This window comes from Streptopelia decaocto, assembly GCF_964273445.1.
Source record: "Streptopelia decaocto genome assembly, chromosome: 1".
NCBI lineage: Eukaryota > Metazoa > Chordata > Aves > Columbiformes > Columbidae > Streptopelia > Streptopelia decaocto.
Genome location: NC_138663.1, coordinates 339,760 through 366,976, shown reverse-complemented (window position 1 = coordinate 366,976; position 27,217 = coordinate 339,760). Strand labels below are relative to the sequence as shown.

The following is a 27,217-nucleotide window of genomic DNA, read 5'->3' as shown; positions in this document are numbered from 1 at the left end:
CCTGGGCACAACTCAACCTGGGCACAGCCCAACCCGGGCACAACTCAACCCGGGCACAGCTCAACCCGGGCACAGCTCAACCTGGGCACAGCCCAACCCAGGCACAGCTCAACCTGGGCACAGCTCAACCTGGGCACAGCCCAACCTGGGCACAGCTCAACCTGGGCACAGCCCAACCCGGGCACAGCTCAACCTGGGCACAGCTCAACCCGGGCACAGCCCAACCCGGGCACAGCCCAACCCGGGCACAGCTCAACCCGGGAACAGCTCAACCTGGGCACAGCTCAACCCGGGCACAGCTCAACCCGGGCACAGCCCAACCCGGGCACAGCTCAACCTGGGCACAGCTCAACCTGGGCACAGCTCAACCCGGGCACAGCCCAACCTGGGCACAACTCAACCCGGGCACAGCCCAACCTGGGCACAGCCCAACCCGGGCACAGCCCAACCTGGGCACAGCCCAACCCGGGCACAGCCCAACCCAGGCACAGCCCAACCCGGGCACAGCCCAACCCGGGCACAGCTCAACCTGGGCACAGCCCAACCCAGGCACAGCCCAACCCGGGCACAGCTCAACCCGGGCACAGCTCAACCCGGGCACAGCTCAACCTGGGCACAGCCCAACCCGGGCACAGCTCAACCCGGGCACAGCTCAACCTGGGCACAGCTCAACCTGGGCACAGCCCAACCCGGGCACAGCCCAACCCGGGCACAGCCCAACCTGGGCACAGCTCAACCTGGGCACAGCCCAACCCGGGCACAGCTCAACCCGGGCACAGCTCAACCTGGGCACAGCTCAACCTGGGCACAGCCCAACCCGGGCACAGCTCAACCCGGGCACAGCTCAACCTGGGCACAGCCCAACCCGGGCACAACTCAACCTGGGCACAGCTCAACCCGGGCACAGCTCAACCCGGGCACAGCTCAACCTGGGCACAACTCAACCTGGGCACAGCCCAACCCGGGCACAACTCAACCCGGGCACAGCTCAACCCGGGCACAGCTCAACCCGGGCACAACTCAACCTGGGCACAACTCAACCCGGGCACAGCCCAACCCGGGCACAACTCAACCCGGGCACAGCTCAACCAGGGCACAGCCCAACCTGGGCACAGCCCAACCCGGGCACAGCTCAACCTGGGCACAGCTCAACCTGGGCACAGCCCAACCTGGGCACAGCTCAAGCTGGGCACAGCTCAACCTGGGCACAGCCCAACCCGGGCACAGCTCAACCTGGGCACAACTCAACCCGGGCACAGCTCAACCTGGGCACAGCTCAACCCGGGCACAGCCCAACCGGGCACAGCTCAACCCGGGCACAGCCCAACCCAGGCACAGCCCAACCCGGGCACAGCCCAACCCGGGCACAGCTCAACCTGGGCACAGCCCAACCCAGGCACAGCCCAACCCGGGCACAGCCCAACCCGGGCACAGCTCAACCCGGGCACAGCTCAACCTGGGCACAGCCCAACCCGGGCACAGCTCAACCCGGGCACAGCTCAACCCGGGCACAGCTCAACCTGGGCACAGCCCAACCCGGGCACAGCTCAACCCGGGCACAGCTCAACCTGGGCACAGCTCAACCTGGGCACAGCCCAACCCGGGCACAGCCCAACCCGGGCACAGCCCAACCTGGGCACAGCTCAACCTGGGCACAGCCCAACCCGGGCACAGCTCAACCCGGGCACAGCTCAACCTGGGCACAGCTCAACCTGGGCACAGCCCAACCCGGGCACAGCTCAACCCGGGCACAGCTCAACCTGGGCACAGCCCAACCCGGGCACAACTCAACCTGGGCACAGCTCAACCCGGGCACAACTCAACCTGGGCACAACTCAACCTGGGCACAGCCCAACCCGGGCACAGCTCAACCCGGGCACAGCCCAACCCGGGCACAGCTCAACCCGGGCACAGCTCAACCTGGGCACAACTCAACCCGGGCACAGCTCAACCCGGGCACAGCCCAACCTGGGCACAGCCCAACCCGGGCACAGCTCAACCTGGGCACAGCTCAACCTGGGCACAGCCCAACCTGGGCACAGCTCAAGCTGGGCACAGCTCAACCTGGGCACAGCCCAACCTGGGCACAGCTCAACCTGGGCACAACTCAACCCGGGCACAGCTCAACCTGGGCACAGCTCAACCTGGGCACAGCCCAACCCGGGCACAGCTCAACCCGGGCACAGCCCAACCTGGGCACAGCCCAACCCGGGCACAGCTCAACCTGGGCACAGCCCAACCCGGGCACAGCTCAACCCGGGCACAGCTCAACCCGGGCACAACTCAACCAGGGCACAGCTCAACCTGGGCACAGCTCAACCTGGGCACAGCCCAACCCGGGCACAGCTCAACCCGGGCACAGCTCAACCCGGGCACAGCCCAACCTGGGCACAGCTCAACCCGGGCACAGCCCAACCTGGGCACAGCCCAACCCGGGCACAGCTCAACCCGGGCACAGCCCAACCCGGGCACAACTCAACCCGGGCACAGCCCAACCCAGGCACAGCCCAACCCGGGCACAGCCCAACCGGGCACAGCTCAACCCGGGCACAGCCCAACCCGGGCACAGCCCAACCCAGGCACAGCCCAACCCGGGCACAACTCAACCTGGGCACAGCCCAACCCGGGCACAGCTCAACCTGGGCACAGCCCAACCCGGGCACAGCCCAACCCGGGCACAGCTCAACCCGGGCACAGCCCAACCCGGGCACAGCTCAACCCGGGCACAGCTCAACCCGGGCACAGCCCAACCCGGGCACAGCTCAACCCGGGCACAGCTCAACCTGGGCACAACTCAACCTGGGCACAGCCCAACCCGGGCACAACTCAACCCGGGCACAGCTCAACCCGGGCACAGCTCAACCTGGGCACAGCCCAACCCGGGCACAGCTCAACCTGGGCACAGCTCAACCTGGGCACAGCCCAACCTGGGCACAGCTCAACCTGGGCACAGCCCAACCCGGGCACAGCTCAACCCGGGCACAGCCCAACCCGGGCACAGCCCAACCCGGGCACAGCTCAACCCGGGCACAGCCCAACCCGGGCACAGCTCAACCCGGGCACAGCTCAACCTGGGCACAGCCCAACCCGGGCACAGCTCAACCCGGGCACAGCTCTACCCGGGCACAGCCCAACCCGGGCACAGCTCAACCTGGGCACAGCTCAACCCGGGCACAGCCCAACCTGGGCACAACTCAACCCGGGCACAGCCCAACCTGGGCACAGCCCAACCCGGGCACAGCCCAACCGGGCACAGCTCAACCAGGGCACAGCCCAACCCGGGCACAGCCCAACCCGGGCACAGCTCAACCTGGGCACAGCCCAACCCAGGCACAGCCCAACCCGGGCACAGCTCAACCCGGGCACAGCTCAACCTGGGCACAGCCCAACCCGGGCACAGCTCAACCCGGGCACAGCTCAACCTGGGCACAGCTCAACCTGGGCACAGCCCAACCCAGGCACAGCCCAACCCGGGCACAGCCCAACCTGGGCACAGCTCAACCTGGGCACAGCCCAACCCGGGCACAGCTCAACCCGGGCACAGCTCAACCTGGGCACAGCTCAACCTGGGCACAGCCCAACCCGGGCACAGCTCAACCCGGGCACAGCTCAACCCGGGCACAGCCCAACCCGGGCACAGCTCAACCCGGGTACAACTCAACCTGGGCACAACTCAACCTGGGCACAGCCCAACCCGGGCACAACTCAACCCGGGCACAGCTCAACCCGGGCACAGCTCAACCCGGGCACAACTCAACCTGGGCACAGCTCAACCCGGGCACAGCCCAACCCGGGCACAACTCAACCCGGGCACAGCTCAACCCGGGCACAGCCCAACCTGGGCACAGCCCAACCCGGGCACAGCTCAACCCGGGCACAACTCAACCCGGGCACAGCTCAACCCGGGCACAGCTCAACCTGGGCACAGCCCAACCTGGGCACAACTCAACCTGGGCACAACTCAACCCGGGCACAGCTCAACCTGGGCACAGCTCAACCTGGGCACAGCCCAACCCGGGCACAGCTCAACCCGGGCACAGCCCAACCTGGGCACAGCCCAACCCGGGCACAGCTCAACCCGGGCACAGCCCAACCTGGGCACAGCCCAACCCGGGCACAGCTCAACCCGGGCACAACTCAACCTGGGCACAACTCAACCCGGGCACAGCCCAACCCGGGCACAGCCCAACCCGGGCACAGCTCAACCCGGGCACAGCTCAACCGGGCACAACTCAACCGCCCTCCGGCTGACAGGAGGACCACGAGCTCCCACAGCACAGCGGGAGCGGAGACGCCGCAGACACCGCGGGTCCTGCCCGTCTCACCGAGGTGAACGCACCGGAGTGGTCGTTCCGGAGCCCAGGGCCTGTCCTGCACGAAGCAGCTCCCACAGGGCCCCCAGTCGCCTCGCAGGCTGTGTCCAGCGTGGCCCCCTCAACGCTGGCTCTGGCGGTGGAGCGGGAGGGACAGAGGCACCAGCAATTCACCCAAGGATGCTGGAGACCCACGAGTAAACCTGATGGGCAAGAGTGAATCGCGGGTCCTATTTATATGTTAAATGCATTTATGAGCATGTAGAGCTGGAAGACAGGGAAGCAAAAGCATAGCCCGTGTTAATGAGAGAAAGATTGTAGCTCAGATGTGTGGTCATCCCAGGTGAGACCTCTCCTCATTTCTCTCCATCACGTAACCCCCTCACCCGTCTGCACCGCCAGGAGGATCCGTGACTCTCGGCCTCAGCCCCTCAACGACGCTGCTCCGGCTCCTGCCCTCGGGCAGCGAAGGGCGCATCCTGCATGTGGTGCTGAGGTAGCTGCTGCTGACCCCCTTTACAGACCAGCTCTCTGTGAGGCCGAGCAGCGTCACCGCAGACTGGAGTGAGACATGGACGCTCCACGAGGGCGTTTCACCCCCGCTCCCGCACCCTCTGCCAGTAAAACGCCACAAATGAGTTGTCACAACGACCTGCGACGCTCAGCACAGACCGACAGTGCGGCCATGGGGCTGCAGCTGCCCGCCCTCGCCCCTCCTCCTGCGCGACCGCGGGGCCGGGACCCCGGAGCCGTTCCCGGGCGTCCCGCTCCGTCCGGGGGAAGGTGCAGATCAGAGCAAATGCACAACAAATGCACACGGTGCAGACACGGGGCTCGTTAACGCACACGGTGCAGACACGGGGCTCGTTAGTCAGCGTCACGTTCACATCTCGTCAGAGCAGCTCTAGGGGGAAGCAATTAACCGGAGAGACGGGCTCAGCACAGCCTGCGCGGCACGGACGGTGCCGGGACGCCCTGTGCCGGTCCCAGAACCGCAGCTCCTCCCCAGGACGGTCCTCAGCTCCCACTGCCCCCGGACGGACGGACCCGCTGCCAGAGCCGGCCCGGCCTCGTCCAGCCCTGCACCCGCAGGAGGTTCGGGCGCCCACGCCGCAGCCCCAGCTCGGGCCGATCCCCGCGCCCGCAGCAACCGCAGCGCCCGCCATACAACAGCCGCACCGGCCACCGCCATGGGGACAACGTGCAGGGAAACCCGTGTCACGCAGCGGGGTGATGTCCCCCTGCCCTCCCCGGCAGGGACACAGCTCCAGGGGCAGCCTGGGCACCCCAGCCACCAAACCTCCCCTCCCAGCCCAGCGCAGCGGGGTCAGGCTGTGCTGCAGGGACTCCCGTCCCCATGCAGAGCAGCGGGGTCAGGCTGTGCTGCAGGGACTCCCGTCCCCATGCAGAGCAGCAGGGTCAGGCTGTGCTGCAGGGACTCCCGTCCCATGCAGAGCAGCGGGGTCAGGCTGTGCTGCAGGGACTCCCGTCCCCATGCAGAGCAGCGGGGTCAGGCTGTGCTGCAGGGACTCCCGTCCCCATGCAGAGCAGCGGGGTCAGGCTGTGCTGCAGGGACTCCTGTCCCCATGCAGAGCAGCGGGGTCAGGCTGTGCTGCAGGGACTCCTGTCCCATGCAGAGCAGCGGGGTCAGGCTGTGCTGCAGGGACTCCTGTCCCCATGCAGAGCAGCGGGGTCAGGCTGTGCTGCAGGGACTCCTGTTCCATGCAGAGCAGCGGGGTCAGGCTGTGCTGCAGGGACTCCTGTCCCCATGCAGAGCAGCGGGGTCAGGCTGTGCTGCAGGGACTCCTGTCCCCATGCAGAGCAGCGGGGTCAGGCTGTGCTGCAGGGACTCCCGTCCCATGCAGAGCAGCGGGGTCAGGCTGTGCTGCAGGGACTCCCGTCCCATGCAGAGCAGCGGGGTCAGGCTGTGCTGCAGGGACTCCCGTCCCATGCAGAGCAGCGGGGTCAGGCTGTGCTGCAGGGACTCCTGTCCCCATGCAGAGCAGCGGGGTCAGGCTGTGCTGCAGGGACTCCTGTCCCATGCAGAGCAGCGCCCGGCACAGCCGGCAGCCCGGCCTGGCGAGGGCAGACGCTGCATCCGCCGCGCTGACACACGTGCACGTTCCCGTGCCTTGCTTTAAATCAAGCCTGAACGGTTTCATGCAAATAAATCGCATTTATTCAAAACAACTCATTAAATGATTCACCCACAATGTCCCAAAGGGTGTTGCACAACACTTGGCAGCTCAGCTTCCCATCCCCAAAATAATCAGCCACAGCCCCAGATCCGGCCCGGGACCCGCAGCTCTGCCGCCCCAGGGAACAGCCTCGCACACCCGGCACAGCCTCGCACACCCGGCACAGCCTCGCACACCCGGCACAGCCTCGGCACACCCGGCACAGCCTCGCACACCCGGCACAGCAAAGCGGATTGATTTGAGTCAATGATCGCCGATTCCAACCATGAGAAATCAGCTGGCAGGAAATCTGGATAGAAATAACGGAGTCTGCTGTTGGTTTGCATTTGTAGTCCTGAGCTATTTTCCTAAAGAAGCCTGAGTCGGATCAATTCTTAACCATCACAGTAGATTAATTTGCAATTTAATATAGACTTTACAACCCAAAGTGCTTTTTCCTAAGTAGATACACTGTAACCGTATGCATCTCTTTAAGGAATTACAATGTAAAATATAAATGCAATTTTTAAATTTTACCCTAATATTTTAGAAAAGAGTGAGAGCAGCCCTGGCCAATGGGTTTAGAATTAACTGTTAAACCGCAGCCTAAAAACTGCAGCACCTTTGCTGAGGGGCGTGACCCGCGTTAACGACCGGCGTGCAAACGGCGTGACCCGCGTTAACAACCGGTGTGCAAACATCGTGACCCGCGTTAACGACCGGTGTGCAAACAGCGTGACCCGCGTTAACGACCGGCGTGCAAACATCGTGACCCACATCACTGACCGGTGTGCAAACGTCGTGACCTGCGTTAACGACCGGTGTGCAAACATCGTGACCCACGTTAACGAGCGCTGTGCAAACGTTGTGACCCACATCACTGGCCAGTGCACAAACGTTGTGACCCACGTTAACGACCAGTGTGCAAACGGCGTGACCCACGTTAACGACCGGCATGCAAACGTGGTGACCCACATCACTGACCGGTGTGCAAACGTTGTGACCCGCGTTAACGACCAGCGTGCAAACGGCGTGACCCGCATTACTGACCGGTGTGCAAACATCGTGACCCACAGCACTGACCAGTGCACAAACGTCGTGATCCACATTGACGACCGGTGTACAAACATCGTGACCCACGTTAAGGACCAGTGTGCAAACAGCGTGATCCGCATTACTGACCGGTGTGCAAATGTTGTGACCCACATTACTGACCGGTGTGCAAACACCATGACCCACGTTAATGAGCGGTGTGCAAACGTTGTGACCCACGTTAACAACCAGTGTGCAAACGTCATGACCCACATCACTGACCGGTGTGCAAACGTCGTGACCCACGTTAACCACCGGTGTGCAAACATCGTGACCCACGTTAAGGACCGGCGTGCAAACGTCATGACCCACATCACTGACCGGTGTGCAAACGTCGTGACCCACATTAAGGACCAGCGTGCAAACATTGTGACCCACATTACTGACCGGTGTGCAAACGTTGTGACCCACATTAAGGACCGGCGTGCAAACATTGTGAGGAGAGGAGAGGAGAGGAGAGGAGAGGAGAGGAGAGGAGAGGAGAGGAGAGGAGAGGAGAGGAGAGGAGAGGAGAGGAGAGGAGAGGAGAGGAGAGGAGAGGAGAGGAGAGGAGAGGAGAGGAGAGGAGAGGAGAGGAGAGGAGAGGAGAGGAGAGAGGAGCCCGGTGCCGCGGCAGGGCCAGGGCCAGCACCTGCCCGGGGCACGCGGCCCCAGCGGAGCCACAGCGCCGGAGCCCCAGCGCCAGAGCCCCAGAATTTGCCCCCAGAGCAAAGCAGACACAGCCCCAGGCCGAGCCGGCGCGGGGACCTGCTGCGGGTTACCGCCAACAGGCAGAAACGTCAGCCTGACCCACGGCGCTCCTCGGTCTGGCTGTGACATGATTTAAAAGGGAAAAGACAAAGAGTTGCCAGCACAGGATGGAGAAGAGAAGCCGTCGGAAATCTCCAGGAGGAGGTCTCATCAGCCGTACGCCGCTGCTCCTCCAGATCTTCCCGAGCTGTTCCAATGAGCTCCGGCTCTCTGAGAGCTCGCAGCTTCCTAAGCACCACTCGTCTGCAAAAGGCTCGTCTGCAAAAGGCTCCGATCCCTCTGCGGGTACATTTTTTATGTGATGTGCTGATTCCTTGGAACAAGCTTTCCCTGCTGCCAGCGAAAACTCAATAGAAACCGTGCCCGTCGTTGCTCTGTACTCACAACCACGGGGGGGCTGCCCCTGTGGAGCGTGGCCGCGCTGCCCACCGGCTGCTGCACGGCGCGTTTTCCACGGGACACGTGCAGGCGGGTTCGGCACCGAGCGGGACCCCAGCCCCAGCGCCGGCTGCGGAGGGCTCGGGCGGCGGCGGCGCCGCGGCGCTCCTGTGAGCGTCTCTGTGTCGCCACCTTGTCCCGCCACGGCGCCCAAACCAGGTCACAACTCCCTGCCAAAGTGCTTGAGCCACAAGACTCGGTTTTCAAACACGTTTTAATGATACAGACCTACAATTCACAACTATTTCAGAGAAACAAACCTTAGCTTGGGCATGTTTCTGTCTCCTTAAAAACCAGACTATAATCTCATGAATCTTGTGGGCGTTTTGGATAATTTTATCCCAGGTCTCCATCACCCTCTCCCACGGAGCCACGCGCAGTGAAAAGCTGAGCTGCAACGGCTCTGCCCGGAGGATCGGAACCCGCGGGCCAAAGGCAGGAGCAAGCAGGTGGGACAGAAAAGGTCCACAAGCGCCAGGAAGGATCCTCGGGGCCTTGCACATCGTCGTCCTCTTCCCTCCGCCAGCCACCCTGCTGCTGTGCCAGGGCCGGCGTGCGCCAGCGCCCGCCAGCCGGGGCTGAGGGAGGAGGGGAGGCTCCCGGCTACCGAACTCCGATACACTGAGATCTCGGGAGCCACTGCAGAGCCCGGGCTGTCAGAACAGACCAGTTCCCTGCCCCACAGCCACGGCACAGCACGGGCCCGTGCAGCTAAACGCTGCACATCGCTGGCAGGAGGCACGTGGAGCTGCTCACCGGATGGCACAGCCGGCAGCGCTGAGCCCAGCGCCTGAGCTGCTGCCTCAGCGCGGCCGAGCGGACAGCGGGACAGCGGCCAGAGGCTGCACGGGGACCGGTGACATGCTGGGGCTCCCCGTGCCACACTGCCGGCACAGCAGGACCCGGGCACAGCCCCGCTCCCCGGGAGCTGCTCAGCCTGCTCACAGCGCCCTGATCACAGCACACTGCTCACACTGCTCACACTGCTCACCCTGCTCACACTGCTCACACTGCTCACACTGCTCACCCCGCTCACAGTGCACTGCTCACACTGCTCACACTGCTCACACTGCTCACACTGCTCACAGCGCACTGATCACACTGCTCACACTGCTCACCCCGCTCACACTGCTCACAGCGCACTGCTCACACTGCTCACACTGCTCACCCTGCTCACACTGCTCACCCCGCTCACACTGCTCACCCCGCTCACACTGCTCACACTGCTCACACTGCTCACCCTGCTCACCCCGCTCACACTGCTCACCCCGCTCACACTGCTCACCCCGCTCACACTGCTCACACTGCTCACCCTGCTCACCCCGCTCACACTGCTCACACTGCTCACACTGCTCACACTGCTCACCCTGCTCACCCCGCTCACACTGCTCACACCGCTCACACTGCTCACCCTGCTCACACTGATCACCCCGCTCACACTGCTCACACTGCTCACCCTGCTCACACTGATCACCCTGCTCACCCCGCTCACACTGCTCACCCTGCTCACACTGCTCACCCTGCTCACCCTGCTCACACTCCTCACACTGCTCACACTCCTCACACTGCTCACCCTGCTCACACTGATCACCCCGCTCACACTGCTCACACTGCTCACCCTGCTCACCCTGCTCACACTGCTCACCCCGCTCACACTGCTCACACTGCTCACACTGCTCACCCTGCTCACCCTGCTCACACTGCTCACCCTGCTCACACTGCTCACCCTGCTCACACTGCTCACCCCGCTCACACTGCTCACACTGCTCACACTGCTCACCCTGCTCACCCTGCTCACCCTGCTCACCCTGCTCACCCTGCTCACCCTGCTCACACTGCTCACCCTGCTCACCCCGCTCACCCCGCTCACACTGCTCACCCCGCTCACACTGCTCACACTGCTCACACTGCTCACCCTGCTCACACTGCTCACCCCGCTCACACTGCTCACCCCGCTCACACTGCTCACCCTGCTCACCCTGCTCACCCCGCTCACACTGCTCACCCCGCTCACACTGCTCACACTGCTCACACTGCTCACCCTGCTCACACTGCTCACCCTGCTCACACTGCTCACCCTGCTCACCCCGCTCACCCTGCTCACCCTGGTCACCCCGCTCACAGTGCACTGATCACCCTGCTCACACTGCTCACCCTGCTCACACTGCTCACCCCGCTCACACTGCTCACCCCGCTCACACTGCTCACCCCGCTCACCCCGCTCACCCTGCTCACCCCGCTCACACTGCTCACACTGCTCACCCCGCTCACACTGCTCACCCCGCTCACACTGCTCACCCTGCTCACACTGCTCACCCTGCTCACCCCGCTCACACTGCTCACCCCGCTCACCCCGCTCACCCTGCTCACACTGCTCACCCCGCTCACACTGCTCACACTGCTCACACTGCTCACCCCGCTCACCCTGCTCACCCCGCTCACCCCGCTCACCCCGCTCACACTGCTCACACTGCTCACCCCGCTCACACTGCTCACACTGCTCACCCTGCTCACCCCGCTCACACTGCTCACACCGCTCACCCTGCTCACCCTGCTCACACTGCTCACCCTGCTCACCCTGCTCACACTGCTCACCCTGCTCACACTGCTCACACCGCTCACCCTGCTCACCCTGCTCACAGTGCACTGATCACCCTGCTCACAGCACGCTGCTCACACTGCTCACCCTGCTCACCCTGCTCACACTGCTCACACTGCTCACCCTGCTCACAGCACGCTGCTCACACTGCTCACCCTGCTCACACTGCTCACACCGCTCACCCTGCTCACCCTGCTCACACTGCTCACCCTGCTCACCCCGCTCACACTGCTCACCCTGCTCACCCTGCTCACCCTGCTCACACTGCTCACCCTGCTCACCCCGCTCACACTGCTCACCCTGCTCACCCTGCTCACCCTGCTCACACTGCTCACCCTGCTCACCCCGCTCACACTGCTCACACCGCTCACCCTGCTCACCCTGCTCACAGTGCACTGATCACCCTGCTCACAGCACGCTGCTCACACTGCTCACCCTGCTCACACTGCTCACACCGCTCACCCTGCTCACCCTGCTCACAGTGCACTGATCACCCTGCAGCCGCGGTCACACGGATCACAGACAGACGGACACACGGCTCCCGCAGACCGACGGACACACGGCTCCCGCAGACCGACGGACACACGGCTCCCGCAGACCAACGGACACACGGCTCCCGTAAACTGACAGTCTCTCCGGCTGGTGTCCTCATGCAGCCGGACACTCCCGAGCGGCACCGTCACACGACACCGTCCACAGCTCCATGCTTCTCCAACACAAACAACACAAACCCCTTGCTGTGTCTCCTCCAAACCAGCATCTGCCGCTCAAAGGGTCTCTTTGCTCTCCGGGTCATCCTGCCCCTCCAGCACAACCCCAGCTGTCCCTCTCCCTCCCCAGGCCACCACTGTGACCCGCCCAGCGGCCGCCCCCTGCCCCCACGGCCCCAAATCCTGCCCAAATCCTGCCCGCAGGGGCACAGCACCCACCGTGGCTGGGAGGAGCAGGAGCTGGGTCCCAGCACCGTGCGTCCCAGCTGCCAAAAGCTCGGTCCCCAAACACACGGACGCTGCTTAGAGAACTGCACAAACTGCTGGTGGCAAGGGAGGGGAGGAGGCGAGGACCCAAAACTGAAGCAACAAGACAGATCCATCTAGTGCCACATTCCTCTCCCCAAGCACTTGGCTTGAGAGCCTCAGCTGCCACACAGGGAGCTCAGAGGAGAACAGGGAACAGTAAGTTTGGGGCACTATGAAAAACATCCAACCAAGCGGTGAAATCACCTGCCAGGGTCCGTGCAGGACAGGGGACCCTCCCGGGGCTCGTGTGGCTCCTGAGCGCAGCCCCAGGCGCTGCCCAGCACAGGGGCGGCTGCGCCAGCACGGGCCAAGCTCTGCGTGTGCCCGGCCCCAGCGCCTGCCCAGGACAGCCCGCAGCCGCATCGCCTGAGCCGCCAGCCCCTGCCCAGGACAGCCCGCAGCCCCATCGCCTGCACCGCCAGCCCCTGCCCAGGACAGCCCGCAGCCGCATCGCCTGAGCCGCCAGCCCCTGCCCAGGACAGCCCGCAGCCCCATCGCCTGCACCGCCAGCCCCTGCCCAGGACAGCCCGCAGCCGCATCGCCTGAGCCGCCAGCCCCTGCCCAGGACAGCCCGCAGCCCCATCGCCTGAGCCGCCAGCCCCTGCCCAGGACAGCCCGCAGCCGCATCGCCTGCACCGCCAGCCCCTGCCCAGGACAGCCCGCAGCCGCATCGCCTGAGCCGCCAGCCCCTGCCCAGGACAGCCCGCAGCCCCATCGCCTGAGCCGCCAGCCCCTGCCCAGGACAGCCCGCAGCCCCATCGCCTGCACCGCCAGCCCCTGCCCAGGACAGCCCGCAGCCCCATCGCCTGCACCGCCAGCCCCTGCCCAGGACAGCCCGCAGCCGCATCGCCAGCACCGCCAGCCCCTGCCCAGGACAGCCCGCAGCCCCATCGCCTGAGCCGCCAGCCCACGGCACAGGCTTCGGGAACACACAGCCCCATCGCCGGCACCACCAGCCCATGGCACAGGCTTTGGGAACACACAGCCCCATCGCCGGCACCGCCAGCCCACGGCACAGGCTTCGGGAACACACAGCCCCATCGCCGGCACCGCCAGCCCACGGCACAGGCTTCGGGAACACACAGCCCCATCGCCGGCACCGCCAGCCCCTGCCCAGGACAGCCCGCAGCCCCATCGCCTGCACCGCCAGCCCACGGCACAGGCTTCGGGAACACGCAGCCCCATCGCCGGCACCACCAGCCCATGGCACAGGCTTTGGGAACACACAGCCCCATCGCCGGCACCGCCAGCCCACGGCACAGGCTTCGGGAACACGCAGCCCCCGAGCCAGCTCTGCCGGGCAGAAAGGAGGGACATCTGCAAGCTCTGTGCTCAGTTCTCTGAGGGGTTTATCGCCTCTCTGTGTCCCCAGCAGAGCTCTTCACCTCCGGGGCAGGGAATGCGCCAGGTTGTTCTGCACTGCGAGAAGGGAGTCTGCTTTTGGCAAGGAAGCTGTGCTCCCTTCCCTGCCACGCGCCCTCCCCAGCTCCCGCGCTGCACAAGGGCCCGTCCACCTGCCCCATCTCCATCTGCCCCCTCTCCCCCTGCCCCATCTCCATCTGCCCCCTCTCCCCCTGCCCCATCTCCATCTGCCCCATCTCCCCCTGCCCCATCTCCATCTGCCCCATCTCCCCCTGCCCCATCTCCCCCTGCCCCATCTCCCCTGCCCCATCTCCATCTGCCCCATCTCCCCTGCCCCATCTCCCCTGCCCCCTCTTCCCCTGCCCCCTCTCCCCCTGCCCCATCTCCATCTGCCCCATCTCCCCTGCCCCATCTCCCCCTGCCCCTGCATCTCCTGCCCGGCTCCATCTCCCAGGCGGTCTGTGTGGGTACAGGGCGGCTCAGGCTCCCTCCCCTGAGCTCAGAGCTGGTGCACGTTGCTCAGACTATTTAACCTGAAAGTGCCTGGCCCATCATTAGGATGTAAAGGCGAGTGATGTGCCTGAAGAGACTGCCTTTCAGAGACAAGGTCACAGCCTGGGTGGCGATTTGCTCCTAACAATGGAAACCACTAACAGTGAATTTGAAGGCTTTCAGCTGAATAAAGACAGTGGTGGAGAGCTGGAAAGGAATCTAAAAGAGGCTTGGAGACAACTCCAAGAGAGCTGGGAAACTTGGCTTGAAAAATCAGCAACTTCACAGTCTAAAATCCCACCTGGAGGCTCCAACCGTGACAGAAGAGATGAATAACCTGAACTCTGCCCAGCTGAAGTCCTGCTCCCTGTAACACCCGCAGCTAATGGAGTCTGTTACTGAAAACGTACCTGTCCACCCTCTGCCTGAAGATCCCGACACAATCCCCACCTTCGAGCAGAGCTTGTCATAGCAAAGCCCACAGCACATCAGCTGCAACTGCAGCCAGACCCAGCGCCCCAGGGGCACCCCGGGAGGAGGGTCCGGGGTCCCCGCACACTGTGCAGGGGCTGGAGTCCAGCGAGCAACCCCCCCTCGCTACACCAACCAACCCTTTGCCAGCACCACACAGCCCATTAATGCAACAGCCTCCTGCGAGCACGGCCGTGTTCTGCCAGGCTGTCCCTGCCGCCAGCCTGAGCATCCGCGGGCTGCCGACAGCAGGGAGAACGGTGCGGGGAGCAGCGCGGTGTCCGGCTGCCCCGGCACAGCCCGCGGGGAGCAGAGGGTCTGACAGGGAGCCTGGCACCGTCCTGTCTCCCACAGCTCCGGCAGGCTGTGCCGCAGGCGCTGCACCCACAGCTGCACCCTGCCCCTCTCCGCTGTGCCGGGGAGCAGGTGCACAGCCTCCAGCTCCCCCTGCACCCCGTGAGATCCCGTGCACCACCCCGGGGGCTGGGCAGCAGGGACGGGGCTGTCCAGGCAGCGCTGCCCGTCCACGAGCGCCGTGCTCGGCCGCCGAGCTCGCTGCTGGCGCTGCAAACCAGAGCCCTGAGCCGTGACTGCAGTCAATTCCTCTGCGCAGCAGCCAGGCTGGCGGTGCGCAGCTTGCGCTTGCCAGGATGTGAGCGCCATGGTGCTCTCACCCATCCCCACTGCACCCCTGCACTGCCTGCCCGCACCCCTGCCCCCCTGCCCGCACCCCTGCCCGCACCCCTGCCCCCCTGCCCACACCCCTGCACTGCCTGCCCGCACCCCTGCACTGCCTGCCCGCACCCCTGCCCGCACCCCTGCCCCCCTGCCCGCACCCCTGCCCCGCCTGCCCACACCCCTGCCCCGCCTGCCCACACCCCTGCCCCGCCTGCCCACACCCCTGCACTGCCTGCCCGCACCCCTGCACTGCCTGCCCACACCCCTGCCCGCACCCCCGCACTGCCTGCCCGCACCCCTGCCCGCACCCCTGCCCGCACCCCTGCCCGCACCCCTGCACTGCCTGCCCGCACCCCTGCACTGCCTGCCCGCACCCCTGCCCGCACCCCTGCCCGCACCCCTGCACTGCCTGCCCGCACTCCTGCCCGCACCCCTGCACTGCCTGCCCGCACCCCTGCCTGCAACCCTGCCCGCACCCCTGCACTGCCTGCCCGCACCCCTGCCCACACCCCTGCCCGCACCCCTGCACTGCCTGCCCGCACCCCTGTCTGCAACCCTGCCCGCACCCCTGCCCACACCCCTGCCCCCGTGCCGCCTCGCCACTGTCCCGGGGCAGCAACGGCACGAGCCCCCCGCAGCCCCCGGGGCTCCCCAGGGGCTCCTGCTCCGCTGGCTCCCACCCCAGCCCACGGAGGTTGACCTGAAACATTTCCAGCTCTCTGATAAGCATCTGCCCGTGGGGCAAGCGGCTCTGGGAGGGCAATTCCTGCTTCACACATGCAGAGACGCTCTGCTTTGCACAAAGTCCCGTTCCCTCCGCTGCCTCAGGGGATCTTTGGTCTGGCAAAGCTGAGCTGCCTCACTCTGGCCCTGGGACTGTCCCCTGGTCGCAGGGGAGGACTTGTGAGGAGGAGGAGGGTGGGAATCACAACGCACCATCACTCCGACTCCAGTGCCGCTGCTTCCTCCGATGCCCACACGCGCTCCCCAAACAAAGGCAGGAAGGGAGGTGCGCAGCAAGGCAGAGCTGGATACCGGGCAACGTGCAGAGCAAGGGCCGCGCTGACGGCCCTCGGGCCCTGCCCCGTCCTGCACCTCACAACGGGGTCCGGGGCTGGGCCAGGATGAGCCCTGGGCCTGTGCATCAGCTCGGGAGGACCTGACGGGGCTACTACAGCAATGAAGGGAAAGAGCAGACCCTGTGTCTCCCAGAGCATTGCTCACGACCCGAGCAGCGGCTGTGGTAGGAGCGAGCGGCTGTAAAGCCCTTTCTGCAGCACAAGGTCAGTCCTTGCAGAGCATCTGTCCAATTCTTCGACAGCACAGGCAGCTGCCTCTCCCGTGTGCCGCTCCCAGCGCCTGGCAGCGCAGCCGGCAGAGCCGTGCCCGCCAGCGCCCAGCCCAGCGCCTGGCAGCGCAGCCGGCAGAGCCGTGCCCGAGCGCGCCAGCGCCCAGCCCAGCGCCTGGCAGCGCAGCCGGCAGAGCCGTGCCCGCCAGCGCCCAGCCCAGCGCCTGGCAGCGCAGCCGGCAGAGCCGTGCCCGCCAGCGCCCAGCCCAGCGCCTGGCAGCGCAGCCGGCAGAGCCGTGCCCGAGCGCACCAGCGCCCAGCCCAGCGCCTGGCAGCGCAGCCGGCAGAGCCGTGCCCGAGCACGCCAGCGCCCAGCCCAGCGCCTGGCAGCGCAGCCGGCAGAGCCGTGCCCGAGCGCGCCAGCGCCCAGCCCAGCGCCTGGCAGCGCAGCCGGCAGAGCCGTGCCCGAGCGCGCCAGCGCCCAGCCCAGCGCTCGGCCCTGGCCCCAGCACGCTCTCGCAAGCTCTCTGGCCCCAGCCGCTACCGCTCCATCGCCGAGCAGGACCCCACACCAGCGTCTTTCCCCACCCAAGAAGTGTGCTCTCGCCTCCTGTGGTCCCTGCACCCCAGCAACGCTCTGCTCTGCCCAGGTGTCTGCCTCCTCACCTCTCCCCACCCCTCAGCCCTCTCCTGCCCCAACACCCACTCCGGGAGCACGGGCTCCCTGTGCCTCGTAGCCCACGCATCCCTACTGCTCCAGCTCTAACGAGCACTCTTCATCAGCCCCTCAGCGAACTTTTGCCTTGCCCTGACCAAGCTCAGTCTCCAAGCACTCGCTCCCCCCAAGCAGCCAGCATCCAGGTGACCCTCAGCGCTGCTCTGGTCTGTAACAGCCACCCACACCCTCCTCGCTTCACCGTGCTCTGCCAGACACCTGCTGTGCCCGGGATAACCACCCACCGTGCCACCCCCTGCCCCCCCGTGCCACATGTCACAGCCACCCCGGCCAACACACCATGAAGCCCGTGACTCCTGTGTCACACCTCGGCTCCCGGCAGGTCACACCTGCACGTCCTGCCTGCGGCACGGTGGCCCAGCACAGCACAGCGCACCGCACTGCCGTCCAGCGCAGCGGTGCACCCTACGCACCCAACCTGCTGCGCTGCACCCGGGCCCGACACCCCGCACCGGCTGCGGTCACATCGGCACCCGCGCACAGCCCGCGCACAGCCCGCGCACCCCCGCACGCAGCTCGGCACAGCCCTGCTGCCCGCACAGCCTGCCCGGTCCTGCCCGCCCGCACTGCCCGCAAGCAGCAGCCTCAGCTCCCGGCGCTGCGGCTCCGGGCCCCTGCAGCTCGGCCCCGCCGGTACCGGTGCCGGAGCCAGCGCCGGAGCGGTACCGGTGCCACGCCGGTGCCGGAGCCTCCCGAGCTGCGCCCGCTCCCTGCGCCCGCCCCCGCCGCCCCCGCGCTCGGAGCGCAGCCGGTCCCGGGCCGGTGCGGACCCACGGCGGCGGGAGCGGCCCCGAGCTGCGGCCGCCCCGGGGCCTCGGAGCGCCCCGAAAGGCAGCGCTGCACCGCGGCTGCCCGGCCCGCTCCGCCCGCCGCCGCGCCGGGCTCTGCGGAAAGGGGAGCGGGGCTACGGGGAGCCGGGGAGGGGGCTACGGGGAGCCGGGGAGGGGGCTACGGGGAGCCTGGCACCGCGGAGCGGGGCACCGGGGAACGGGGCAATGGGAAGAGGGGCAATGGGGAGCGGGGCACCGGGGAGCGCGGCACCAGAGTGCGGGGCAGCAGCGCGCCGTCCTGCCGGGGCCGTGTCCGGCCGCCCCCCGCCCGCGGCGCTGCGAAGTTTGGCGGGGGGTGCCGGGCCGGCAGCTGTCGCGGAGCGGGGCCGGTCGGGGCGCGGGTCGGGGCGGGCACTCACCGTCTGCTGGAGGTCGGGGATGCCGATGCGGACGACGATGGCGCCGGGCGCGGGCTCCTCCATGCGCGCCGGGGCCGCCAGCTTGGGGGAGCGGGGCCCGCCGGGGCCCCGGGCCGGGTCGAGCCGCGTCTCCTCCCGCAGGCCGGCTCCCGGCTCCCCGGCGGCGGCGCGGGGCTGTCGTTCCGGCGGCGGCGGCTGCTCTGGCGGCGGCGACTCCGGGCTCTCATGTTTGCTGCCGGCGGGGCTCAGAGGCATGCTCCGTGCGGCGCGGCGGGGCGGCCGGCGCCGGCTCCGGCACCGCGGGCCGCGCTCACAGCCCGCCCGGGGGCCCTGCGGGAGAGGAGAAGCGGTGAGCGCTGGGACCACCCCCGGCAGGGACGGGACCCCCACCCTGCACCGGGCAGCCCTGAAGGGACCCTGCGGGATCTCACCCCCCGGCAGGGATGGGACCCCCACCCTGCACACGGGCAGCCCTGAAGGGACCCCGCGGGATCCCACCCCCCGGCAGGGATGGGACCCCCACCCTGCACACGGGCAGCCCTGAAGGGACCCCGCGGGATCCCACCCCCCGGCAGGGATGGGACCCCCACCCTGCACACGGGCAGCCCTGAAGGGACCCCGCGGGATCCCACCCCCCGGCAGGGATGGGACCCCCACAGGGCACACGGGCACCCCGCGGGGGGATCCCAGCAGGGGATGCCCAACCTCCACTCGGGGACCTGGGGGGGAAGCTCCAGCCGGGGCCCAGTGCAGGACCCCACACTCCACCCAGGCCACCCCCGCAGGGCCCTCATACAGGACCCCTGAGTGCCCCCCGCAGAGAACCCCCCAGGAACCCTCACCGACCCACACAGGAACCTGGCAGAGGCAGCCCCACGGGGCTCCCCACGGCAGGGACCCTGCGGGGACACCCTCCACACAGGGATCCTCATGTTAGGGGCCTTGCAGAGGACCAACCCCACCCTACATGGGAATCCCCAAGTCAGGGACCTCACAGAGAAGCCCCACACCACGCAGGGATCCTCACAAGTGCCCCCCTATTGGCCCCCCAGCAAGGGCCAACTGCAACTGCAAGCCCTCCCCACCCCATGGTGGGCACAGCCCCCTTGCAGTGTCTCCCACCAGCACCGCAGGGGACCCTTCCGTGTCCCGGCAGAGGGACGGGCAGTGAGCGTGGAGCTGCGCTGGGCTGACCCAGGGGCACAGCGGCCCCAGAGCCTCTGCTCCCCCGGGCTGCACCGCATGCACCACAGCCAGCACGGAGGGGCTGACACGGTGCCCTGAGCCAAGGACGGGATGTCCCAGCCTCTGGGGCCTGCTCTGCTCCTTCCATCAACTGCCTTCTTCCTCTGATCAACTGTCTGCTCTGCACATCACCACAAGTGCCTGCAGTTCATCCCAGCAGCCTTGTCCTCCATCTGCAACCAGGGTCCTCCATCTCCACATTGACACCAGCACGTCTGGAGGGCCTGCCTGGCCCCTTCCCCATCTGCCAGAGGACCCCCGGTGGAGGCAGACACAGCAGGACACGTCGGTGACGCGGGGGCTCAGCACCCTGCCTGTCCCTGGGTTTTACAGGGAAAGGCCTCAGCTCTGGCCCTGTCAGCTGCTCACCATGCAGCAGCTGCAGCGCTGCCCACCGCAGGGTCCCCGCAGCCCCCAGCACCCAGCGCGCCCCGCACAGCCGCACACAGCCGGGCCCTGGGCTGCAGGAGCAGCTCCACCGGGCTCCGGGAACACCCCACCAGCCCACCGCGTGGGGCTGTCTGCCGGGGGTTCCCCAGCCGGCTGCTGCTGGGACAACACGAGCAGCAGTGCCCTTGTGCCAGGGCTCTGGGAGTGGATGTGGCTGAGCCATGCTCCTGCCCCAGACCTGTCTCGGTCTGAAGCCACGTGTGCACACAGCGCAGCGGTGGCAGGCACGGCCACCACTGGCTCCAGCACAGAGCGGAGACACAAGCAGCTGCACCACAGGCTGCTGTTTCTGCCAGAGCCCCTGCCAGTGGGGGCTGCTTAGAGCCAGGTCCCTGCCTGCTCAGCGGGTCAAGCCCCTGCTCCCAGGCAGGGCCAGGCCAGCGACTGCCCTTCCGAGAGCAGATGGGCCCTGGCTGAGCCCTGCGGGACCGTGCGTGGGGCTGCGGCCGGTCCGTCACTGGCTGGGAGTCAAGGCTTAATCGGCCTGACAATCCTGAAACAGAAACAGCCCCCAAACCACTGAGAGCTGCAGAGATTTACGGTATGGCCTGGATCTGTCCAGGAAACGAGTAATGGCTCTTCCTTCGGCCCTCCCGGCCTGAGGCCGAGGGACCGCACCCGGCACCGGTGAGAGCCAGGCTGTGCCGGTGAGAGCCAGGCTGCGCCGGTGAGAGCCAGGCTGCGCCGGTGAGAGCCAGGCTGCGCCGGTGAGAGCCAGGCTGGGCCGGTCAGAGCCAGGCTGTGCCGGTCAGAGCCAGGCTGGGCCGGTCAGAGCCAGGCTGTGCCGGTCAGAGCCAGGCTGGGCCGGTCAGAGCCAGGCTGGGCCGGTCAGAGCCAGGCCGCGCCGGGCAGAGCCAGGCCGTGCCGGTCAGAGCCAGGCTGGGCCGGTCAGAGCCAGGCTGCGCCGGGCAGAGCCAGGCCGCGCCGGTCAGAGCCAGGCCGCGCCGGTCAGAGCCAGGCCGCGCCGGTCAGAGCCAGGCTGCGCCGGTCAGAGCCAGGCTGCGCCGGTCAGAGCCAGGCTGCGCCGGTCAGAGCCAGGCTGTGCCGGTCAGAGCCAGGCTGTGCCGGTCAGAGCCAGGCTGCGCCGGTCAGAGCCAAGCTGTGCGGTCAGAGCCAGGCTGCGCCGGTCAGAGCCAGGCTGCGCCGGAGAGCCAGGCTGTGCGGGCAGCCAGCCCACAAACCCCCCGCTGGAGCAGACGGGCTGCCAGTGCCCACACCGAGCACGGGCAAGCAGGCGGGGAGGCCGCATCCACAGACCGGGGAGTTCGGGGTCCGGGGAGTCTAACGGCTCCTGGAGCACGAGCACCGCAAGTCCGTGGCACAAGCCCCAAAATGGAGACTGTGGCCTGATCATGACAAACAATGAGATCAGCCCAGGAGACACCCGCTGGTCCTCGGGCTCCTGTCCTTCAATCCGCACACATACCCCTGTGCTGGAGAGCCGCGGGTCCCGTCTGTGCTGCGGCTCCACGGACGCAAGGAGCAGGGGCAGCGCCTGCGCCTGGGATTGGTGCCGCCTGCACGGGTCAGCATTGGTGCCCGGGCACGACACGGTGCCGTGGGAGTTTCAGTCATCCCCGGTCAGTCCCTTTCTAAGGAATGCGAAAGCAGTCTGCCCAGCAGCAAAGAACGCCAGAGCCACGGCTTTCCAGGGGGCCCGTCGCACCGCAGCGCCCTGTGCCTCCCACTCCGAGAACAGCTCTCCAGCAGGGCGCTGCCTGGGAGACGAGACCAGGGCCATTGCAAAGGCTCCTGCTCCATGGGGCACACAGATACCCCACCCTGTGTAAATCCTGCTCCATGGGGCACACAGCGTGGCCCACCCTGTGTAAATCCTGCTCCATGGGGCACACAGATACCCCACCCTGTGCAAATCCTGCTCCATGGGGCACACAGCGTGACCCACCCTGTGTAAATCCTGCTCCATGGGGCACACAGCGTGACCCACCCTGTGTAAATCCTGCTCCATGGGGCACACAGCGTGACCCACCCTGTGTAAATCCTGCTCCATGGGGCACACAGATACCCCACCCTGTGTAAATCCTGCTCCATGGGGCGCACAGATACCCCACCCTGTGTAAATGCTGCTCCATGGGGCACACAGCGTGACCCACCCTGTGTAAATGCTGCTCCATGGGGCACACAGATACCCCACCCTGTGTAAATCCTGCTCCATGGGGCACACAGATACCCCACCCTGTGTAAATGCTGCTCCATGGGGCACACAGCGTGACCCACCCTGTGTAAATGCTGCTCCACGGGGCGCATGTTGCGCCCCATCCTGCAGCCACGCAGGCCCCAGGTGAGCCGCGCCAGCAGCGCCGCTCTGCCAGCCGTGCGGCAGGTCCCCGGGCAGGGCTCAGGCTCCGAGCGGAAAAGGCCATGCAGCTAAAGCCAGGGCTGCGGGAACAGGCTGGGCTGTGCCGCTTTGGGCCAGGGACACCGGGGACGCGGTGGAGCTGGTGAGGGGAAGAAGTGGGCGAAATGACCGTGAGTCACAAACAGCCAAGGAGTCGCAGGCTGAGGTGTCTCATGGCACAAAAGACAAAGGAGTTAAGAGTGGTCAGGAAGGGAGAAGCCAAAAATACCTGTGAAAGGGCCAGAGAGGAGAGCGTGGAAAGTCTGAACCAGGAAGCCAGCAGCTGCGGCCTGACATGGCAGAGTGACACCGGACAGCCCGGGGCCGAGAGCGGAAACCTGCAGTCGGCCCAGAGGAACCTGCACAGAGCAGGCAGGACCTGGGAGCTGCAGCCGGCCCAGAGGAACCTGCACAGAGCAGGCAGGACCTGGGAGCTGCAGCCGGCCCAGAGGAACCTGCACAGAGCAGGCAGGACCTGGGAGCTGCAGCCGGCCCAGAGGAACCTGCACAGAGCTGGTGGAACCCGGGAGCTGCAGCCGGCCCAGAGGAACCTGCACAGAGCAGGCAGGACCCGGGAGCTGCAGCCGGCCCAGAGGAACCTGCACAGAGCTGGTGGGACCTGGGAGCTGCAGCCGGCCCAGAGGAACCTGCACAGAGCTGGCGGGACCTGGGAGCTGCAGCCGGCCCAGAGGAACCTGCACAGAGCTGGTGGGGCCCGGGAGCTGCAGCCGGCCCAGAGGAACCTGCACAGAGCTGGTGGGACCCGGGAGCTGCAGCCGGCCCAGAGGAACCTGCACAGAGCTGGTGGGACCCGGGAGCTGCAGCCGGCCCAGAGGAACCTGCACAGAGCCGGCGGGACCCGGCAGGCAGGGTGAACGCCTCCCTGACAGCGGGCGCTATGCTGCACAAGACCCCCACACGCCACAGCGTTCCCCCGAACACGCGGCTGCAGAGGGGCCGGGTCCCACCTGCTGCCCTCCTGCCCTGCACACGCGGGGTTCAGGCGACAGCAATGGCACGGCTGTCCCCTCCTGCTGCTTCAGCCAGATCCCGCCCTGCGGTGACAAACCGGGCCGGCCGGGCTCTGCCCCAGCCAGGCCTGCAGGGGTGTCCGGGACAGCGGTGGCCCCGGCTCCAGGCTCCTCAGGGACAGTGTCCCGGCCGGAGCCCTGCCCGCGGCCCACTGCCCGCCGCTCCGTTCAACTAGCGCTGTGCGACGACTTTAGTTCTTTCTTTTTCTGTCTCGTTATTTCACTAGGGGGAGAAACTAAATGCTGCACATGGTAATCGTCAGGATTGTTCTTGCTTTTTTCCCCAATCTTCTGGTACCTCGTTAGTTCCCAATAACGTTCAAGACACAACTGTGAATGGCCACCTTCATGGACACCCTCACGGCCACCTTCATGGACACCCTCACGGCCACCCTCACGGCCACCTTCGTGGCCACCCTCACGGACACCTTCATGGCCACCCTCACGGACATCTTCACGGCCACCTTCGTGGCCACCCTCACGGACACCTTCACGGCCACCTTCGTGGCCACCCTCACGGACACCTTCATGGCCACCCTCACGGACACCTTCACGGCCACCTTCGTGGCCACCCTCACGGACACCTTCATGGCCACCCTCACGGACACCTTCACGGCCACCTTCGTGGCCACCCTCACGGACACCTTCATGGCCACCCTCACGGACACCTTCACGGCCACCTTCGTGGCCACCCTCACGGACACCTTCATGGCCACCCTCACGGACATCTTCACGGCCACCTTCGTGGCCACCCTCACGGACACCTTCATGGCCACCCTCACGGTCACCCTCACAGCCACCTTCATGGCCACCCTCACGGACACCTTCACAGCCACCCTCACGGCCACCCTCACGGCCACCCTCATGGCCACCCTCACGGACACCTTAATGGCCACCCTCACAGCCACCCTCACGGACACCCTCACGGCCGCCCTCACGGCCGCCCTCACGGCCACCCTCACGGCCACCCTCACGGCCGCCCTCACGGACACCCTCACGGCCGCCCTCACGGCCGCCCTCACGGACACCCTCACGGACACCCTCACGGACACCCTCACGGACACCCTCACGGACACCTTCACAGCCACCCTCACGGCCACCCTCACGGCCACCCTCATGGACACCCTCACGGCCACCTTAATGGCCACCCTCACAGCCACCCTCACGGACACCCTCACGGCCGCCCTCACGGCCGCCCTCACGGACACCCTCACGGACACCCTCACGGACACCCTCACGGACACCCTCACAGACACCCTCACAGACACCCTCACGGACACCCTCACAGACACCCTCACGGACGCCCTCACAGACACCCTCACGGACGCCCTCACAGACACCCTCACAGACACCCTCACAGCCACCCTCACGGACGCCCTCACGGACGCCCTCACGGACGCCCTCACGGACGCCCTCACGTCCAGCCTGCCGGGGCTGCCTGGGGCTGCTCCTGCCGCTCACGCCCCAGTGGCTCCGTGGCTCTGGAACGGCCCGGCCGTCCGAGGAGCAGGGTGTCCCGGACACGCCAGCGCAGGAGCGCCCAGCTCAGCGCGCCCCAGGTGCGTCCGCACAGCACGGCTGGCGCCGTGGGCACCGTACCGGAGGCTGCAGGGAGCTGCTCTCTAGCACAAGTGCTGCTCTCTGGGAGAGACGGCGGCAGCAACAGCTACTGCAGCACTGACTTGGCGAGGACCAGGTACCCGGGCCATGCTGGTGTGTGGGAGCAGCACAGACACCCCAGCAGGGCGCAGGCTGCACCAGGTCCCTGTGCCTCACGGGGCTGTGGGTGCACACGGCAGTGGAGACCGAGGGGAGACCCAGCGTCCTGCTCGGGTGTCACTGCTGGGGCGGGCGTGGAGAGCGGCACGTGGGGCTGTCACTGCTGGGGCCACCGCAAATGGTCCCGTGCGCTGGGGCTGTTTGTGCAAAACGCGCTGCTGGGGCACTGCCTCTGCCTCTCTGCTGGGGAAAGGAGCAACTAGGACAGACTGCGCCCGACCGACTCCAGAGCAGCACCCAGGGCCGCAGGGCCACGGCGCCCATGCACCCACCTGCACCGGCGCTGCCGCTGCCTGCCAGGCTGCAGGGACAAGGCAGCCCATGCACCCACCTGCACCAGCGCTGCCGCTGCCTGCCAGGCTGCAGGGACAAGGCAGCCCATGCACCCACCTGCACCAGCGCTGCCGCTGCCTGCCAGGCCGCAGGGCCACGGTGCCCAGGCAGTGCTGCCCACCCCGGCTCCAGCAGCTCCCGCAGCACCCCAGGCTCCACTTCTGCAACCGCACCGAGCCTGGCCCTGGCTCCGCGTGCACTCCAAGTCCTCCTGGGACCGGAGCCCCGGATCATGTTCAGCAGCCCTGCCCGGAGCCCCCGGCCCTCCCGTGCCACTGCAGGAGCCCAGCCCTCACCTCAAAGCACCGGGGAGCCTCCGCTCTGGCTTGGCTGGCGATGCCCATGGAACAAGCAGAGCCGTCCCCTCGCACAGGCCAGACGTTACTGATTTACCAGGGGCGGCTGCAGCTGCGGCTGGAGCGCACGGTCGATGGCTGCAGCGCTGTGGGAGGCACGGGGGCCTCTGCGGGGGGGACAGGGAGCAGGAGGGACTGTGCTGCTCTGCCCCCACCATGGGGCCTGAGTGCAAGGCCCTGTGTGGGGCGTCAGGAGCCTGGGGCTCCCACAGGCCACATTCCCACGGGCGCAGGGCTGCTCCTCAGCATCCTGCCAGCTCCGTGCCAGGGGCCACACGGTCCTGCCCAGAGCCAGGGCCCTGCCCAGAGGCAGGCCCCTGCCCAGAGCCAGGGTGCTGCCCAGAGGCAGGCCCCTGCCCAGAGCCAGGGTGCTGCCCAGAGGCAGGCCCCTGCCCAGAGCCGGGCCCCTGCCCAGAGCCAGGGTGCTGCCCAGAGCCAGGCCCCTGCCCAGAGCCGGGCCCCTGCCCAGAGCCAGGGCCCTGCCCAGAGCCAGGGCCCCGCCGTGCCGGGGCGTCCCCTCCGGCTCTCCGGGCGCAGGCAGGTCAGCCAGCCCCGCTGTTGGCCGTGGCCCCGGCCCGGCCCCACGGGAGGGCCAGCACAGCGCAGTCTGCGCAGCCCGCCCTTGTCCTTGGCCACGCTGCCCGTGTCCCCAGCCGTGGCTCAGCGCGGACGCGCGGGCACAGCTGTGTGCGCCGAGCCCGCCGTGCCGGACGCGCAGCGCAACGGGGCGGCGCGCATCGACCGGCCCGCCGGGAACCCTCCTCCCATTGATCTCCCTCTCTGTTCGCCCGGGTCAGTGGGTCACTGGGCGTGTGCAGACAATTAAAGGGCAAGTCCCCAAACGCGCTGCTCATGGCAGGAAACTCACTGCCCCAGTGCTCACCATTCCCGGGGTGACAGCAGAGCAGCGCTGACCCCAGTGCTCACCATTCCCGGGGTGACAGCAGAGCAGCGCTGACCCCAGTGCTCACCATCCCGGGGTGACGGCAGAGCAGCGCTGACCCCAGTGCTCACCATTCCCGGGGTGACGGCAGAGCAGCGCTGACCCCAGTGCTCACCA

The 27,217-nt window shown here is 67.1% G+C and overlaps 1 protein-coding gene across 3 annotated transcripts in view; it reads right to left on the bottom strand.

The window, feature by feature from the left end:
• Window positions 1-27,217, bottom strand: part of SHANK3 (SH3 and multiple ankyrin repeat domains 3) — a 393,528-nt gene that overhangs the window by 345,913 nt on the left and 20,398 nt on the right. For all 3 annotated transcript variants that reach the window (XM_082076373.1, XM_082076372.1, XM_082076371.1), the window contains exon 3: window positions 18,605-18,934. In XM_082076373.1, the coding sequence (XP_081932499.1) occupies window positions 18,605-18,859 (255 nt within the window). In that variant the 5' untranslated portion in view covers window positions 18,860-18,934. The remainder of the gene's footprint in view (window positions 1-18,604; window positions 18,935-27,217) is intronic.